Source organism: Armigeres subalbatus, chromosome 2, assembly GCF_024139115.2.
Source record: "Armigeres subalbatus isolate Guangzhou_Male chromosome 2, GZ_Asu_2, whole genome shotgun sequence".
Classification (NCBI taxonomy): Eukaryota; Metazoa; Arthropoda; class Insecta; order Diptera; family Culicidae; genus Armigeres; species Armigeres subalbatus.
Genome location: NC_085140.1, coordinates 65635207 through 65654317, shown reverse-complemented (window position 1 = coordinate 65654317; position 19111 = coordinate 65635207). Strand labels below are relative to the sequence as shown.

Here is a 19111-nt window from a genome sequence, read left to right as displayed (position 1 = left end):
AGAAGATTGTCGACGGTTAGCTTGGTAATTCTGAAGAATATTTTTTTTGTTTTAGGATGTGATCGTCTATTGTCTAGAACGTTTGGAGATGGATCCGGACACAAAAGATAATGCGGGTTATACTCCGTTGCATGAAGCATGCGCCAAAGGGCATCTGGACATCTGCCATTATTTGTTGCAGTACGGTGCAAGTCACTCAGAACCAGCTCCCTCAGGTATGCGACCTCTTCATGAAGCAGTTGAGAACTCTTTTATTGAAGTTGTCCGCCTACTGTTGGCATTTGGTGCCGATCCGATGCTTGCCACGTACGCTGGTCAGACACCAGTTCAGTTAGCGGAGAACAACGAAATGGAGTTGTTTCTGAAGAATCATCTGTACGATATTCAGAGCACGAATCCGAACAAGATGGGATGGAAGCTAGATGGACCATGGAAGACTCATGGTTTGTTATTCGTCATTGTCCTATAAACTGATACTAATACTGGTTTTGCATTTTAGATCCCGAAGAGAGTGGATGCGACATTTTGGCTGACATACCAGGATTCATCGATGATGATGGTTTTCATAATATCTCCAGTACTACCGATCGATCTACACTGAACAACTCTACGAACTCTACAGAGACGCTAGATGGCAGGCATCCTCCAATCAATCTTCCTCCTCCTCCACCACCGCCACCTACTCCCTTAGCGCTACCACCACCACAAATTCAACAGCCAATCCCCAAAAAGTGCGACTCAAATTCCAACATCATGAACTTCGAGCTTAAAATGGAGTACAAGGACTGTGCAGTGGTTTTGAACGACATCCATGACCAGAACGAACCGAAACGGAACGGAAACAACAACAACGATACGACAGGCTCAACGTACGTGAACGGACAACTCCAGCCGATGCAGATCAAAACGGAAGCGAACGTTGAGCCAGTTGTACTCAACGGTGGAGACCTAAGGGAGGGGCTGTACATGCAGGAAAGTGACCCCGAGGATGACGATGCGGACGACGGTGAATTTGTGTTCGAGTACGAGGAAGCCGATCGACCACTGCCTCCGTTGTATCTCCTCAAGGACGAATCCGCCGGAGACAAGTGGGTGCTAATGACGGATCTGTGCAACTTCCTGAAGCTCAAATCGAAGGAAGCAGTCATGAGACAGGTAAATGTTTGTTGGTTTAGGTTAGAAATCTTCTGATGAATGCATATTCTGTTTAAAGTCTGTGTAAGCTAACAAGCGTTGTGGCCTGTTCTGCTCATGATTTCATAGTTGTCGCAACGCAACAACCATTGCGCCTTCGCATGCATTTCTAATGATTTAAGGACAAATATCGCAAATTTAAAACATTTCAACCCGTAAATACTTAAATGAGGATTGGAATATGCAACGTATCCATGTTGCAGCGGTTGAATTACCGTTATAAACGCGTAATAAGTCAAATTCGCTGACTGTTCAAATATCAAACATCACAATTTTGTAATCAGAGGTGAGCCAGCCTAGGGCTGCAAGCCTCTTCAATAAAAAAAAAAAAAAATTTGTAATTCTGGTCATTTGTGTATAACATAGATATAAGAAATCTAGGAAAATGTACGCTCTTTTCAAATGTTGGTCTACATTATTGTTAGATTATGCAAAATTGCTTCCTAAGCAAATTTTCATACGTCCAAAATGTGTCGTTGGTTGATGATAGCTTGCTGAACCTATATTTGGCGCTGTAGACATAAAACACGCTGATAAATTTTCACTCAATATGGACATGAAAAAAGTTTTTGTTGGAAAAACTTATTTTCCTTAACCCTTTCCCGCCCATGGTGTCTGTGGTGCACCATCAAATTTTGCACCTTCTAACCTTCATCGAATTGTTTCAACAACAAAAAGAAATATTGGACACATCTTTATGGTTCCATTAGACTGGAAATATAATCAATTTTGAGTACAAATAGTGAAACTATTGAAAACAATCAATTAACTATTGATTTACAATCAAAAACTTTTTTTTTTCGCTTTCCACTAATTTTGGCTATGCCAAATAACTTTTGTTCTAGCATTTTTCTCAAAGATGATTCCTTCCTATTGAAATCTTTGAAAAAAGTCGTGGGCGGGAAAGGGTTAAATATGTCACAGGAACATTATTACCAGAAAAGTTAGATAATTGAAATACCTATCTGCAGAAATAATTTCATCGATTTCTGAGATGAGGTTTTTTTTTGTATAATCGATTTTAATGATATGTAACTTCACGTAGAAGTAACACACACAATATCATTAATTCAGTCGATTTTAATTTGCAAAGCTATTTTTTCCGTGTAGAAATCGGTTTTTTATTTTTGGGATATTTTTCCAAAAAACTTCTGGGAATTTTACGATTATCCGCCATACAACACTTTTTTGTAGGTCCTGTCATTTTAGAGTTACATCGATCAAAAAAAATCAATGAAAAAATTAAGCCCTTATCAAATGTTACTCTTGACAATTTTTGAAAAACCAAGTATGTATGCAGAGTGGCTTAGAAATACCATATCTTTATGCCCACCAAGTTTCATTCGATTCTGAGATGGTGCTGCCAGCCCCATAGAAGGGTTGCAACCCAACCAACCGGTTGGCGCGAAATTCGTCGCATACGAAATGTCCATGCCTAGTGAATGGCCAGGTTTCTCGAATAAAACCGTGTGTCCTACGACAGGTACTACGATTGAATGTATAAAATATAGGTTTTGCTAATTACATTTTTTATTGTAATACGGACAATCCAGTTTTGTATAAATTAATTCAAAGCTATTACCAGTTGATCTTTACCCAAAAAATGATAAAGTTTTGCCAGAAGTGCGGATGTAAATTATATAGATCTACGCGAAAGAAAAGGCAAAAGGGATCACCCTGAAGAACTATCCAAAGGTTCTTCATAGATCTCTGTGGAACGTGAAAAATAAGAGTGAATGGAGAAAAAAGTTAACTATGGCCCAAAGAGAGGTTATCAACAAGATGCGGTATGAACTGACGAAAATTAAAAAAACAGAAAATGGTAGATGCCAACATTGCCAACCTTGTGCGTGCTGATCCAGTGCTACATAACTTTTTTTTTTATGTCTTTATTAGAGTGATTTTTTATATGAAATATAAGTTCATCACTAGCTACATAACTGTCTACTGTGCAAAATTAAAAAACCTAAGGGCCGTCGTTATTGTTTATTGTTGTTATAATGATCATCCGACATTGTATGTTTTACTATGTCTGAAACTTGATTTTATGCATATGTACAACATGTGATAGATTTAAATCCTGTCCACGTTAAATTTCGGACAAACATCTTCCAATGCGATTTTTTAAAATTTTCACAAACCGCAGAGAAGATCAATTTTTGCATAGCTGAATCTATCCGCTTTATGTGATGCATTTAGCACGTTTTCATCTTCGTCCAAATTGATAAAATGGCTGAAAAACATTTGGATATTATCTCAGTGTCCGAAATTAGACGTGGACAGGCTTTAGTTCGGAAAAGGTATTGGAGGGTAACCGCCCTTTCGGTGGGCTTTGATCCCACGATTCCAGTTCGCTAGACAGGTGCTTTCCCTACTAAGCTACGAAGGACCTCCGTCGTCCACCGCAGCTTAGCGGGTATTGATGAAACCAAATTCCCAGCACCAGGTACCAGTCGATCTCTCGCAATACATTTTCAGAACTAACTCTCCCATATGATGATATGGAAGTGCTAATATCATCTTCCAAACTTGGACGTACATGTTCATGATAGCATTAGAGGCGAAAGTATAGAATTGATAGTTCCGTTAGGATACGGCAAGCATGAAGAATGTTTTTATAGAAGTCGATTTGAAAGCGAGCGGAGGGCAATATTTGTGATGGCACATATCACAACCTTCCTTCTGCCAAGCTCCCGTATGAAGGGGAGGAAGAATATCAGTGTGGAAGCTGATATATCTCCACTGGCAAAAGGAAGGTGGTTTGACTTGCTCATATGCCATCGCGTGCGGAAGGATTTGCTATCGACGAGTACTGTCTCCAAATTTCTAATATGACATCAGCATTTAGTCGAATAGGATTTTTATTGCACAGTTCTGTTTTCTCATTGCGTATATCCCATATGTATTTTTGTACACATGCCAACCAAGTAGGATGAGTATTTAGTATTGTCCGGCCCCTACACACTTGCTTCATCAGCAACGGCGCTCAATGAAGTAGGAAGTAGGGTTGTGTGAGGTTCTACCAGTTTGGTCGTCAGATCCCGAGGGAAAGCACCCGTAGGGAAAGCACCTGTCTAGCGAACTGGGGTCGCGGGATCAAAGCCCACCGAAGGGGCGGTTACCCTCCAATACCTTTTCCGAACAAAAACTATCACATGTTGTACATATGCATAACCAAGTTTCAAACATAGTAATTAATTTCCACTCCGGATTGCTTAATACCCGGTATATAGGCAATTAACTTTGAATGTACGTTTGTATGCTTGTCTTAATGAATCTTAACTCTAAAAACCTAAATTCTACGATCACTTTGTCAATCGAAGTCAAAATTCGAATACGTTTCGTTGAATACGATCATCATTGATCGAATTGGTTCATTCAGGTCGTAGTCATGGTGTCGTCGAGGCAAACGGAAGAAGGCACTAGGACGGAACGTATACGCAGGCACATTGTTGTCCATTAGCGCCAAAATATTGGGGGCATCCGCTTCTCCAACCAGAACTTTGGCAACAAAAATCGCTTTCGCGTTTCTCCTACGCTGTCTCAGAGTTTCGATGCCAATCAGTTGACATCTGGCTGCATACGGTGGAATGTGCGATGGGTCATTCCAGGGCAGAAAACGTAGGGCGAATCTTATGAATTTTCGTTGCACCGATTCAAATCTTTCGATCATTGTTGCTTGATACGGATCCCATACCAATGAAGCTGTTTCCAGGATAGGACGGAACAACGCAACGTATAATGACTTCAACGTATATGGGTCACGAAATTCTTTAGTGATTTTTTACACAAACCCAAGTTGACGACGAGCTCGCTTGATTACTTCTTCTTGGTGTTCTTTGAACGTCAGCTCGGCATCCAGTACAACTCCAAGATCTCGAACAGAAAAAGCACGGTTTAGCGGTTCATCACCGATTACGTAGTTGTGTATGATCGGGCACTTCTTGCGATGGAAACTTATGATGGAACACTTTGGCACGCTCATAGTCATGTGATTGGCTCGACACCAGACGAGAAGCCGATCTAAGAGCTCCTGCAGTTTTATGCACCCCGACGGTTGATCGACTACAACATAACATGGTGGTAACGCTTCGCCCCGGGAAAAAAAAAACCATGTTGTTTTGTGCTGATGTAGCGCCTCACGCGGGAGAATGTGTTGCTCAAAACGATGATTTCCATTAGCTTCGATCACGCGCATAAGGATGTAATTCCTCGATAATGTTTGATGTCATCTTTAGCATCGTTTTTGCGCACCGTTCCATAGAGTTGGAAAACAAGATTATCGCAACGATAAATTGAGAATGTGTTGAAGAGGCGCTATCAAATTGGTCGAGCATTTCTTAAGAATACTGGCAGGCACCCCATCCGGACCTGGTCGGAATGACATTTTCAATTTAGACAGTGCAATCAACAGGTCTGGTATCGTTTCGACCGTCTTCCAATGCGGTTGGTTTTTGCGCTCTACTTTTGTGCGGAGATTCGCCTAAAAGTAGAGAACAATAGAACCAGTGCAGTGACCGCGGTCGAAACAAATGTGTAGTGTATAAAAAAGTGCTGCAGATCCTGAAGACGTGCGCATGTTCGTGCTTGCTAGGGCTGATCGATTGTTATCAAGTGCAATGCCCTTTTTATATTGCGATCAAGCCGATGTAAGTGCTCAAACATGTTCAGCGTCATAATTATTGAGGAGAGGTAAGGTTTTGAAAACCTGTAAATTTATTTAAACACCCATGCACCCACACACACACATTCACATATATACACAAATACATATACAGTCAAACCTCCATGAGTCGATGTTCTATGACTCGATATCGACTCATGGAAGCAAATTATTCCATATCAAAAAATATTTTCTGGGTTACTGTGATGGTCCCTCCAAAGAGCTTTCCAAAGATTTCCTATTCCACATCTCGATATTTCCATGAGTCGATGGTCCCTTCAATATCGACTCATGGAGGTTTGACTGTATACACTGATGGACGTGAGTGTTCGTCATGTTTTCACAGTAAACTCTATTAAAACATGACGAATACTTTTGTATATCAGTGTACACATATAAACACACATACACACTCATATACACACATACAGATATACATCATACACAAACACGTACACGATTTTTATTATATATTAGGTACATATATTATTGGAAGCGTTTGGTACGGGAGGTCCACGCTTTCTTCCTTTCCCCTCGATTCCAAGCTATTAAGTGACTTTAGGTATTCCTGAATTCGCTCAATATCTAGGGGTCATCTCTGCGGTACATACAGCGTAGTTGGCCTGGCCATATGAAAAGAAAAATGACGGAATTCAGAAACCGTAATTTTCCAGGATGCTTTCAAGTATTGGCTACACAAGTATGAGATTAGATTAGATTAGACAGTGCAATCAACAGGTCTTCAGCAGTGATATCTGCGTCTATACTCTCACTCGGGACGAAACTCAGTGCAGCCGTTGATTCACTGGTAGCTAGTGGACTGTCGAAAACCGAAGCGAAGAATTCAGAAAACAGCGAGCATTTTTTAGCACATGCCCTTGCAGCACGATGATCCAGATGCACAGCAGAAGGTAGTCCTGTATCCTTTCGCTTGGAATTAACAAAATTCCAGAACTGCTTAGGGTTGCGCTTCAGATTGCGTTAAATTTTTCTTGCGTATCGACGATAGAGCTTGTTATTCGACGATTTGTAACGATAACTGCAGATTTTATAGGTCTTTTTGCTTGACGCCGATCGGAGGGTCCGATATGTACGATGAGCCACATTTCGCTTTCTCTTGAGGTTTCTGAGTTCACTGTTAGACCAAGATGGTTTCACAGATGGACGTTGCAAAGGTATATATAGTCGCCGAACATGTGATGGAGAATTTGGGAGAAATTTTCCACGCTATCGTCCACGTTGGTGCTTAGGCATACAGTGGACCAATCAATTTCTGCCAATCTTTGATTCAAAGCATCGTAATTTGCCCTTTTATAATCGGAAGAAGCGAAGTCTAATTCGTCGTCAGCGTTCATAATCTCAGTAGAATTAAAGCAGTCTTTGATAAGCAGACAAAAAGGCGGATGAGTCGGATCAGCTGGTATCAATGGATCGACGATGTCTTCCAATATGAAAAGACCATCTAATGCTTGGTTGACAAGGATAAGATCGAGCGTATTTCCAGCGTAGTTTCTACCATTATTGATTTATTCAAAACCAGAGCTGTCAATGTGACAATACGGATGGTTTGTCGCTATCCACCGTATGTCAGGTAGATTGTAGTCTCCAAATATGGCTATTTTATCGCCTTCGTTAATCCCCATAGCTATCCCTTCAACACAGTTGATATGACGCTGCATAACTAAATAATCCCCGGACTTGTCAGGGCGGATATAGATCCCTCCGATAATCAGTGAGTGGCAACTAAGTTTAACACTCCAGTAGCACTCCTCCAGCCCGTTTTTTCCTACTGGTGAGCGCGTTTCGGTCACATCGATAGCCAGTATACCTCTCGTCAAACAGCATCCTGGATTCAATAATACTGTCCAGCCACGTTTCAGTTAGAACCACTATGTCGTAGGATGACGCGCTTATGACAGTGAAAAAGTCGTCCAGTTTGATGCGTAATCCCCGCACGTTTTGGTAGTATATGGTGATGTCATCGAGGTTGTGATTTGATGTTACTCTGCGAGCGGTGAATGATTGAGGGAATGAATTGTTCGAATCGGAAGAATACTTGCCTGCGATTGGAGTGCGGAAGCCCCCTCCATCGATCTCAAACGCAGGACCGGGATGACTGCTGAACGCAGGCAGGAAGGGCTCGACTGCGACCGGTGACGATCGCCGTACAGCATACGATTGACATGGTTCAGTTTGCGTAGAAAATCTGCAATCTGTTGAAGGTTGAGGAAGCGAATAATTCCAAACAGATGAGTACTTGCCTGCGATTGGAGTGCGGAAGCCCCCTCCTCCGACCTCAAACACAGGACCGGGATGACTGCTGAACGCTGGCAGGAAGGGCTCGACTGTGCTGAGGGGAATAGGGGCATCCTTACGACGGGCAGGCATGCATCCCGGTGATGTTTCATTTATGATTGAAGATTGACACGGAGTAATTTGGCTAAAAATGATGACCTCACCAGGTAGTGAATGATGTGTGCTAAAAACGATTGTACCCCGTTTGGCATAAAGTCATTTGGCATAATGCCGTTTGGCATAATGCCGTTTGGCATAATGTCGTTTGGCATAAAGTCATTTGGCATAATGGCCGTTTGGCATAAGGCCGTTTGGCATAATGGTCGTTTGGCATAAGGTCATTTGGCATAATTGTTATTTGAGTTGTGTAACGGATAAGTAAGATTTGTTGAGCCATTCAGCTACGTGGTTTCCTTCATATGGGCAAAACACGATAATTGGCAACGAAATTGTACGACGTGACAAGTTAAGAATAAAAAACCTGTCAAAACGGGGCCATTTGAAATGTTGACGCACCTACCAGCAAGATAGATCAGTATTAAATTAAATTTAAAAAATAAATACTTCAGGGTCATGGGTTCGAGTCCCGTCGAAGGGAAAGTGGTTACCTCCAATACATTTTCCAAATCATTATCTTCCACATAACGTACATATTCACATATGAGTTTTCATAACATTGTAAATTAACGTCCAAGTCGGGTGGTTTGATCCCCGGAAATAGGCAATTAACTTTGATTGAATTGACATTTGTGGCTTGTTTTGTTTTTCATGTAAGGGCAAGCAAGAAAACTTGCCCATTTCTCCTTTTAATGAGCAAACGGTTTCTAAGAAAGGATCATATTTCCCCTTGCATTGAACTGAGCGTATCAAATTCTTTAATTGAAAGAAGGAGTCATATTCTCTTTGGCTTCTGCTGGGCAAATGCCCCCTTTAAAAGAAGGGATAATTATTTCCGTTTCCTTAAGCCGAGCAAATGCCTGAATTAAAGGAAGAAATCATATCGTCTTTTGCCGTCTGCCGAGCAAATGCACCTTTTGAAAGAAGGGAAATATCTGCCCGTGTCTTAAGCCAAGCAAATTCCTGAATTGAAAGAAGGAACCATTTCGACTCTATGACATTACCCATATATCCATTACCCATAACGCCATTACCCCAAAGACCACTGCCATGAACGTCATTACCCGAATGAATGTCATCACCCATCACCCCGAGTGGGTCACTACCCCGAGTGAGCCAGTACCCCCAGTAGTCCTGATTTCAAGTGAATAGTTTATTTCAGTGAAAAAAAAATCAATAGAAATTTATTTGTAATTCATGTGAATGATTATTACTTGTTTTACGATTTATTCAATAGCAGGCGACTCCAGTTGAGTAAATTACACAATTTTTACGAGAATTTTTATCGTGGATCTTTAGTTATTTTTTGATCCTTTCACAAGGTTCACCGTGTTGGACTCGCGATTCGTTTCATCGAACTCGAACTGTTTGAAAACAGTATAGAACGATTAGTTCTTGGTCCAAAAACTCCCATTACATATCATGTGCTACCTTCGAAGATTGTTTAAGCTGAGGTGAGAATTACGAGAAAATTTCAGCCCACGTCGACTGGGCTTGAGCCGGCTCGCAAACATGTATTTAAACAGAGTAAAGGGGTATAAAAAGTTCCTTCTGAAATTTGCCGGAGATAAACCTTACTGTGACAAGAAGGGCATGACGACAAGACCCTAGAATGAGAAAATCTCTTCTATTCTTCGAATATGCTTGTTCCTCTAATAATTTTGTTATACCTTGCAAACGCAATCATTTAAAAGAGGTGTTATCTCTGTTCGCCTTATATCGGGCAAATGCATTCATCTAAACAAGGTATTATCATCTCTGTACACATTAAACCGACAAATGCGTATTAAAAGAAGGTTTTACCAACTCTGTTCGCCTTATATCCGGCAAATCTGTTATGCTAAAGAAGGCATTATCAACTCTGTTCGCCTTAAACCGGGCCAACGCATTTATTTAAAGAAGCTGCTATCTTCTATGTTCGCCATATACCGGGAAAATGCGTTCATTAAAAGAAAGCATTATCAACTCTGCTCGCCTTGTATCGGGCAAATACGTTCAACTACAGAAGGCATAATCACCTGTGTTCGCCTTAAACCATTATCCTCTGTTGCCTTATATTGGACAAATGCGTTCATTAAATCTCCGTTCGCCTTAAACCGGGCAAATGCGTTCATTTGAAGAATGGCATTACCTCCTCTTTCTGCCTTGTAATGAACAAATGCATTCATCTAAAGAAGGCATTATCTCCTATGTTTGCCTTATACTGGGTAAATGCGTTCATTTCAAGAAGGCATTACCTCCTGTGATTGCCATAAACCGTTAACGTTCATTTAAAGAAGGTATTTTTTCCATTGTACACCTATGTTAATAGAAAGAAGGTGTTATCTCTTCACTTACACCATTTCGTAGAATAGAACTTTTCCAGATGATAATGGCGTAGAATGATAATTTATATCAAAAATGTTTATTAAACATAAGCTTTATTGCGTTTATCTGAGTAACTCTAAGTAGTATATACTTTTATTCTAAACAAATTCTTCTCAAAGATAGTCATTTCACGATTCATCGGTATCTGTGGGTGTTAAAAATAGTAATAGTAGAAAACTACAGATTCGAAATGTATTCGGGCTAATGGGCTTTCGGGGTAATGGATCTCGGGGTACTGTAGCATCCGGGGTAATGGCATTCAGGGTACAGGGGTGGAGGGATATCTTCCCCCGCATTAAACCGAGCAAATGCCCGGCCTTGGAAGAAGGAAGCATATCGTATTTCGCCATCTACCGGGCAAATGTATCCTTTAAAAAATGGAACCATATCTTCTCTGATGTAACTGTCGGGATAATGCATCCTTTGAAAGAAGGGATCATATCCCTCTTTGCCTTAAACCGAGCAAATTCCTTAATTGGACAAATGAATAAAATCTCCCTTTGCCTTCGCCAAGAAAATGGATCCTTTGAAAGAAGGAGCTATATCTTCCTTTTCCTAGAACTGAATATTGCATATATTGAGAATAGAAACCATACATATTCTCCCTTGTGTTATGCATGAAAATGCCTTACTTGAAAAAAGAAGCTTATACTTTTAGACTTATGAACGACAAAGTATGCTTTTAAAGAGATGAATATATGTCCTGCAGAAATAACTTCATTTGCTTTTTATTGCACTTACAATTTTGCTATTTGACTTTCCGTATATTGTAGTTTGTTTTAGTCAACAATGATCTTGCCGAGATTGAAAAGATCTTAAGTGAAATAGACAGATAATAATAAGTCTAAATAAAGTACCTTCAAGCAGTGATTTGATAGAAACTGAACTTTCGAAAAAATCAATTTAGAACATCTCTTTTATAATGTTAAAGGGACAATCATTATAAATAATTGAACATATTATGCATAAGTTTCAAAATTGATGATTACACAATTATTATGCCAAATTACCATTATGCCAAACGGCCATTATGCCAAACGGCATTATGCCAAACGACATTATGCCAAACGACCTTTATGCCAAACGGCCTTATGCCAAACGGCGTTATGCCAAACGACTTTATGCCAAATGACCTACCACCGCTAAAAACGTACTTGCCTGGAATGGCAAGCTGGAAGCCCCTTTCTCCTGACCCATACACAGAACCGGGACGGCTGTTGTACGCTGGCAGGAAAGGCTCGACTGTAATATATGGGATATGGGACTTCCAACATGCTAATATCGGTGCGTCCCGGGGTGAAAGTTATATTCCAGCATCGAAGAAATTTGTAATTGGAGCGTACCTAGCAAGTCCTGCGGGTTACCGAGTATTCATCGATAATTTTTAAAACAAACTAAACATGTTTTTTTTGTACCGATCTCCATTAAGAGTTACGTCTGTTTGTCTGTGCGTTAAGTTTCTATTCTGCGTTGGGAGTGATGACAAATCTTGGTACCTGTGTCAAGTTCAGTTGACGTAATGCATTCCGAAGTTCCATCCACTGACGTAATTTTCGTCGTCGAGCGCTTCATACAAGTCTGATTTTGTTTTCCACAGTTTACAATGTTCTGAAAATCCCGATGTAAAAATGTACATTATGTGGAAAATTTTAGATTTGAAAAATGTATTGGAGATAACTACTTTCCTTTGATGACACGAGCACATGACCCTCAATACGCTAGACTGATGCCTTCAACATACTAAGCTATTAATCAACTAAGATTTTCGTCGGCTTTCGCAACCAAGCGGCTACTGAATGAGCAGATTTCCAAATCGGACGCTTAGTTGATTAAAAGCACCAGTCTAGCGTAGGTCATGAGTTCTAGTCCCATCGAAGGAAAGTAGTTACCTCCAATACATTTTTCAAAGAAAAACCCAGATTAATCCACCTAGCGGCGATGATGCCTTTCTCGTGCATCGTTAAATGTACTGAAAAAAAACCTCATAAGAAATGTCAAAAAACCACTTTAGGGGAATAGATCGCATATTTTCTATCATTTCGCATGTTTTTGCATTAATTACTATGCATTGCCACTATTCTAGAATTTTTTTTTTTCGATATTGAAATTTTTTTCTAAGGGGGACCCTTGGGTAAAAACAATGATTTTTCAATAATTCCGAAATGCAATGTCCGATCGGACCAACTTTCAATAGCAAATAATGGGACCGCATTCCTCGTCGAATGCAACTTGTTGCGAGTAAATCGGGTCATGCTAAGTTCCAAAAAGTGTGTCTACAAAATGGAGGCCCATATACAGATGTGCTCGACTTGCGGTTAGCGGCAGTATAGCCTTTCGGTACAACTTTGTTGAACGAGAAAGACAAACAACATGCATGGGATGTACAAATTCACATCAAAGTTTTTCAGACCATTTTAAATTAATAACCATGTCGGTGGACCAATGCCCGAAATATAGGCAATTAAGTTGATTGAACTTCCACAGTTGTTGGATAGAGAGTTTCGCAACTAAAATCACAGTCTGTTCGGTTGATGTGCTGGCGATGAGAAAGTTGTCGGATTTGGGATCCCAAAGCAATCCTAGCATTTTGTTTCACGTTCATTCTATATTGGTACCTATGTGTTTCAGAAAATCCTCGGAATTTAAACACCACTTGTGTAATTGGAATCTACCGCGAGCAGAGTCTTCAATTGGGCTCCTCCAATGTACCACCATCGGACAATTCGTCATCAACGTAAATGTCTTCGCTGACGAATAGACCGAAGACAGGAAAATCCGAAGCTTTATTCTCTGAAAGTTGTATGAGGCAACGCGTTGCTTGGTTCGGAGTCGAAGCTGTTCCATATGTAACTGCATCTAGCTGCAATACTCTTAGCGGTTGTGATGGATCCTCTCCCCAAAAGATTAGCAGAAAACGTTGGTTTTCCAACGCAATGAGTACTTGCAGCATTATCGAGTGTCATTGATTGAATTATTTGTACGACAGAACCTACCTGTAGAGCATCGCTCAAAGACAGTTTCATTGTGTCCGATTTCGCACTAACATCTAAAACCACTAGACATTTTGTACTGTACATGGGGCATAGTACTGCGCGATACGGATGTGGTAGATAGTACTTGGCTCGATAAACTTGATGGCAGTGTTCAAGTGACTCATACTCACGAAGTGAATCAATATATTGGTTACGTAAGCTATGATCACGCTTAAACAGCGTTTCCAACATCAGGAATCGTTTGAGCACGACAATCGTCGAGTTGGTCTAAATACTGCTGGATTTTTTTTATTACCAGACTAAAGGCCGGAGTGGCCTGTGCAATACATAAAAGTCTTCTCCGTTCAGCTCGGTCCATGGCTGCACGTCGCCAACCATGCAGTCTGCGGAGGGTCCTCTACCTGATCGATTCACCTTTACCGCTGTGCAACTCGTAAATTTTTGATCCAGCAGACGTCCTAAATATTTAGCTTCGCTAGACCAATTAATTGGAACCCCATTCATAGTGACAATATGTCTGCTAGAAGGTTTCCAATAAAAGCTCGCGGCTTATGAGGGAAAATTATAAGCTGAGTTTTGGAAGCATTCGGGAAAATTTTCCATTTTTGCAAGTAAGTGGATAAAATATCCAAACTTTTTTGCAATCTACTATGTACAAATGACACGAAGGCTTCGCTCTTTGGCTGAGAGGCCCGTGTCATCGGGGGTCTGATGTTTTGGTTGTGTTTTCGTAGTGTAGATGCAGTCTCGTTTATTCTGCTTGTCGTTTATGGAACTGTCAGTGTGGAACGCACCTATCTCTTTCTTTCCCATGATTCTTCTTATGGCTGTCAGTGCGGAATTTTCTATGTTGGCTACGAAATGAACTGTGGTGGAGGTATACAAGTGTCAGTCCCGTGCGTGTCATCTGCAAACAAAGATTTTTGACACTTTGGTGGTAAAGCAGGTAAGTCAGAAAACAAAAATGTTATACAATATGGGCCCCAGTATGCTGCCTTGGGGAGCACCAGCTCTTACAGGTAATCTGTCAGATTTCGAATTATGATAGTTTACCTGCAGTGAGCGATCTGATAAATAATTTTGGATCAGTTTACATTACTGTCATCTGGTCAAAAAGGCCGTTTGACCGAAAATGCCATTCTGCTGGAAATGCCTATTTTCTGCCAGACCGGTCATTTGGTAGATATGGCTGTTTGACGGAATGAGTCATACGGCCGGAAATGGTATTTAGAAGTAGAAATAACATGACATTTTCATCCAAATGGCCCTTCCTTCCTTCCTCCATTTCCACCTATTCAGTCAAACGACTTTTTCGGGCAAACGACATATGGGATCGTACACAAATTACGTAAGCAATTTTATCTGGGTTTTTATAAATCATACAAATCATTTTTTATTTATATGAAGCGTAAGAAAATGGCTGACCCCTCCTTCCCCCCCCTAAGTGTTCACGTAATTAGTGTACGACCCCTATTCAAACAATGAAAAGAATTTCTCGTAGGATTATGGCAAATTTCTACATTTTCAAATAGTGATTTCTGTCGTGAAAATTCATATAAATTTAGGAGAATTTTGCTTTAAAATTTAAAATAATTTACCTTGATTCTTCAGATGAATTTCCTATGGAATTTGACAGAATCTTCCCAAGAAAATTTAGATGAATATCCCGTGGAAATTCAAAAGAATTTCCCAATGAAATTCAAAACATAGATCGTTTAGAAATAATCTAAGGAATTTTGAAAGCCTTACATACTCACTCAAGGCATTTAGGCAACATCATTAAGTGAGCACAGATAGTGAAACATGTAATCTAAAACTTATATTTCATATTCCAATACAGTCTCTTCAATTCCGAAGTATCGAGCAATTTTAACAAAAAATTCTAATTCTCATTTCAGATATGCACCAACGCAGTACCTGTGAACCCAAGCAATCAGATGACCTTCGGTTATCCCACGGGACCCGCCGTTGGTACCATGACTGCAGCCAACGCAATGAACCCCAACGCCACGACCACCGCTACCACCAATGGGACGACAAACGGTAGCACTACCAACCGGGAGCTAATACGGGAGCTCAAACTTGAAGACTTTCTATCGCGGGCAAGCTGTCTTCAGCTGCTGTACGCCGGGGAGAAGCTCAACATTAACTCCAACAAAGTTGTACTGGTCAAGTACAACGAAAACGTCCGAAATTTGCTCCAAGTACAAACGTTGGTGACCAAAATCTAATTCGACAATTGGAAAAGTGAGGTAAAATATATGACTGAATGAAGCGCAGCTGGAAAAGGGACGAGGGACAAAGGGAACCGTAACTAACGAACAAGAGAATATGCCTTAAATACGTAGAACGGATGGGATGAAAGGAACCCGAAGTGATGATAATGAGATAGATAATCTGGAAACCAGAAGACTTGAATTGCAACAGACAAAAAGCAGAAATTGGAACAAATCTTGCTCAGGTTACGATAGGGAGAACTACGGAAGTAGCACCATAGTGTAGAAAGCTATCACAGTGTTCAATGCGCTTTTGATTTGCTTCATTTTTTGTAAGAATCGATCATTTTGAATCAGCTGAAATTGCGTTCAAGCATTGGTAAGCCTAATTTTGGGTACGACAACCCATGTTGGAGACTGAGTAGAAGTAACATACGAACACATACATAACATACACACACACATTTGCAACCAAACCAAGATACAATAGAAGTCTCACCGAACTGAACTGAAAGCCGGAACTCGCGCAAACCGCAAACCCGTGCCTTCCGTACCGTGGCAATGGCAACACTACATTTTTTGACAGCTTTGATCAGCATGTGTTGCTATCAGCAATAGGAAAACATCACACTCACAACAAGCGTACTTTCGATTAAGCAGTTGACGGTAAGCGTATCTAAAATTGTTTTCCTGCACCCGCCTTAAATTCTGTACTATCATTTGAAAGACTTGGCGACCAGCACTTTGAAATGTGTGATTTAAGTTTCTGTTTAGTTTTACAAAAAAGTTTAGCAAGAAAATTAGTTTCCATTATCGTTTAAGTGTTAGTTATGATTATGAACACGCGCGAACATACGTTTTCGTTTCCTTTTCTGTTTTAGTGTGATTATCGCCTTGCAGTAAAATATTTATTTTTTAGTTCAAATTTGTTCGTTTTAAGACCAAGGTTAACCTAATTTTAAACTAAGTAGTATTTTTGTAGCATACGTGTGTACATTATGTGTATTTTATGTTTGAATGTTATGTAGATAAATCACGCAAAACTTCATTGTTTTCTTTTCATTAAATCGAAACTTATTTAATTTAAAGCAACTGGAAGGGAAAACTGCGAAAAAAAAATAACTTCCGTATCGTAACTGCGTAACTATAAAACTATATAAGAATAACTCTGTTCTATATTTGTGCACTAAGTGCAGACCTGCAAACGAGAACTAATTCTACACATACTCTGATTGTTGTCATTTTACAAGAGTTCGTTTGGTCCATCTTGCAGCAAGCTGTATGTAGAATAAAATTCACTAGATAAGACGATAAGTAAATCCAATTGTTCACCGTCGGATGCAAATCAAAAGTTTTGAAACGGAAATACATGGAACTAGGATGATGGTTTCAAATGAAGTGGGATCACCAACTCAAACTAGTTAAAAGCTACAAAATGGTGAACTAAAAGTGGTGATGGATAGATAAGTAGGAAATAAAGCGACAGAGAGTGACACGTACCGGAATGTTTTGTGCAATCGGCTTTAACTCAAATTTAATTAGTTGTTTTTGTTTTATTTTAATCATTTAGCGTAAAGCAACAGCATTCACGAGCATAATTTTGATATCATTATACGGTTTAGTTATTAAATAAAACCAACACCGATGTCGATATATGATAGCGAAGTAAAATAACATTGTAAGTCGTTTATTGAAGTAGAAAAAATACGAAATACAATGAAATGTGATTTTCGCTTAATATACAAAATTTTATTGGTCAAATTCATCAAATCATAGAATTTGATGATAAACGTGAACACTTGATGATGTAACAGAGAAAAACAAAGAAAAATATATTATTATGTAGAGTAGAATAAAACTCAACATTGAATGAAGAGAATTAATTGAATGTTTGTGGGTGATTGATTTGAATGTATCCGAAATTCCTGTAACAACTATTATAAAAAATTCAACTTTCATATAACGAATTTAGTACTTTTCCATATAATTCCAGAAACGTATTTCGACTTCAACTATAAGACCGTCTTCAGTGTTTCAACTATCAACTTCAACTTCAACTTTCAGTGTTTCGCACTTAACTCGACTTAAATTAAAATTAAAAGTCGAGTCAACTACGAGACACTGAATATGTCCTTACAGTTGAGATCGAAATACATTTCTGAACAGATTCCAACGTGGTGTAATTAAATGACCCAAGCAGCACACTTGTCATAAATAAGTTACTACAACTTATGTACGACTGATTCAAGTTATATGTGAGTTGCAGTAACCAAATCAGTCTGATTTGTGTTACTCGGGGACATAGTACTAAACTCGTTTTGTGACAGGTGAAGACATTCCACTAAAAGAGCTTAATAATTATCTCATAATTATCTTGTTAACTAATATTATATACTGGATTGTTTAATAGCAGCGTCTCTATCGCCGTGTTTATTCGAACAGACGTCACACATCTGCTGTTTTCTGACTGATCAGTAATGTTCATTTTCTTGAACTACCCTTCTACGCATAATTGATGGAAACTTATGGAAAACCTCAAACTCGAGTCAATTTGTCCTACTCAAAAATGATGTTGTCATCTAACAATAGGGTCGGAACAAATATTAATTTCTTCTTTTGTTCCATAATAAAGGGAGTGATAAATAAAAAATAAATACATAAATTGAGAAAATAGAAAAACTCATCGCTATTCTTAAAGAATTTTCTACGAAAGTTCAAATATTTATCATTTTTCCGGTAAAATTTTGTAATTCCCCTTGAAATAAATAAATTTGGACAGACTGGAAGACGTCTACATAAAGTGTAATCTGTCTAATGTTCCAGAAAAGAGACTCCTCCTAAAGGTTTTCCCATTCCGCTAGTTTCATAGCTGCAGGAAAGAAGGTTCAAACATTGTCAGCTCTTAATTTTGCTCGGCGTGGCGTTGTAAATCGGCATGGGCTTCTCCTTATGCGTATGTTATTTAGAAGGTTTTTATTTAAATGTCTATTGGACCGGTAGTCCTCTACGGACACGAGACCTGGACGATGCTCGTGGAGGACCAATGCGCACTGGGAGTTTTCGAAAGGAAAGTGCTGCGTACCATCTATGGTGGAGTGCAGATGGCAGACGGTACGTGGAGGAGGCGAATGAACCACGAGTTGCATCAGCTGTTGGGAGAACCATCCATCGTTCACACCGCGAAAACCGGAAGACTGTGGTTGGCCGGGCACGTAGCTAGAATGTCGAACAGTAACCCGGTGAAAATGGTTCTCGACAACGATCCG

The 19111-nt window shown here is 39.7% G+C and overlaps 1 protein-coding gene across 1 annotated transcript in view; it reads left to right on the top strand.

Annotated features, from left to right (window-relative positions):
- The window catches only part of LOC134208777 (uncharacterized), a 139383-nt gene extending 121650 nt beyond the window's left edge, over positions 1-17733 (top strand). The window contains exons 4-6 of the mRNA XM_062684708.1: positions 56-443; positions 500-1155; positions 15528-17733. Of these exons, the coding sequence (XP_062540692.1) occupies positions 56-443; positions 500-1155; positions 15528-15860 (1377 nt within the window). The 3' untranslated portion in view covers positions 15861-17733. The remainder of the gene's footprint in view (positions 1-55; positions 444-499; positions 1156-15527) is intronic.
- The last annotated feature ends 1378 nt before the right edge of the window (positions 17734-19111 follow it).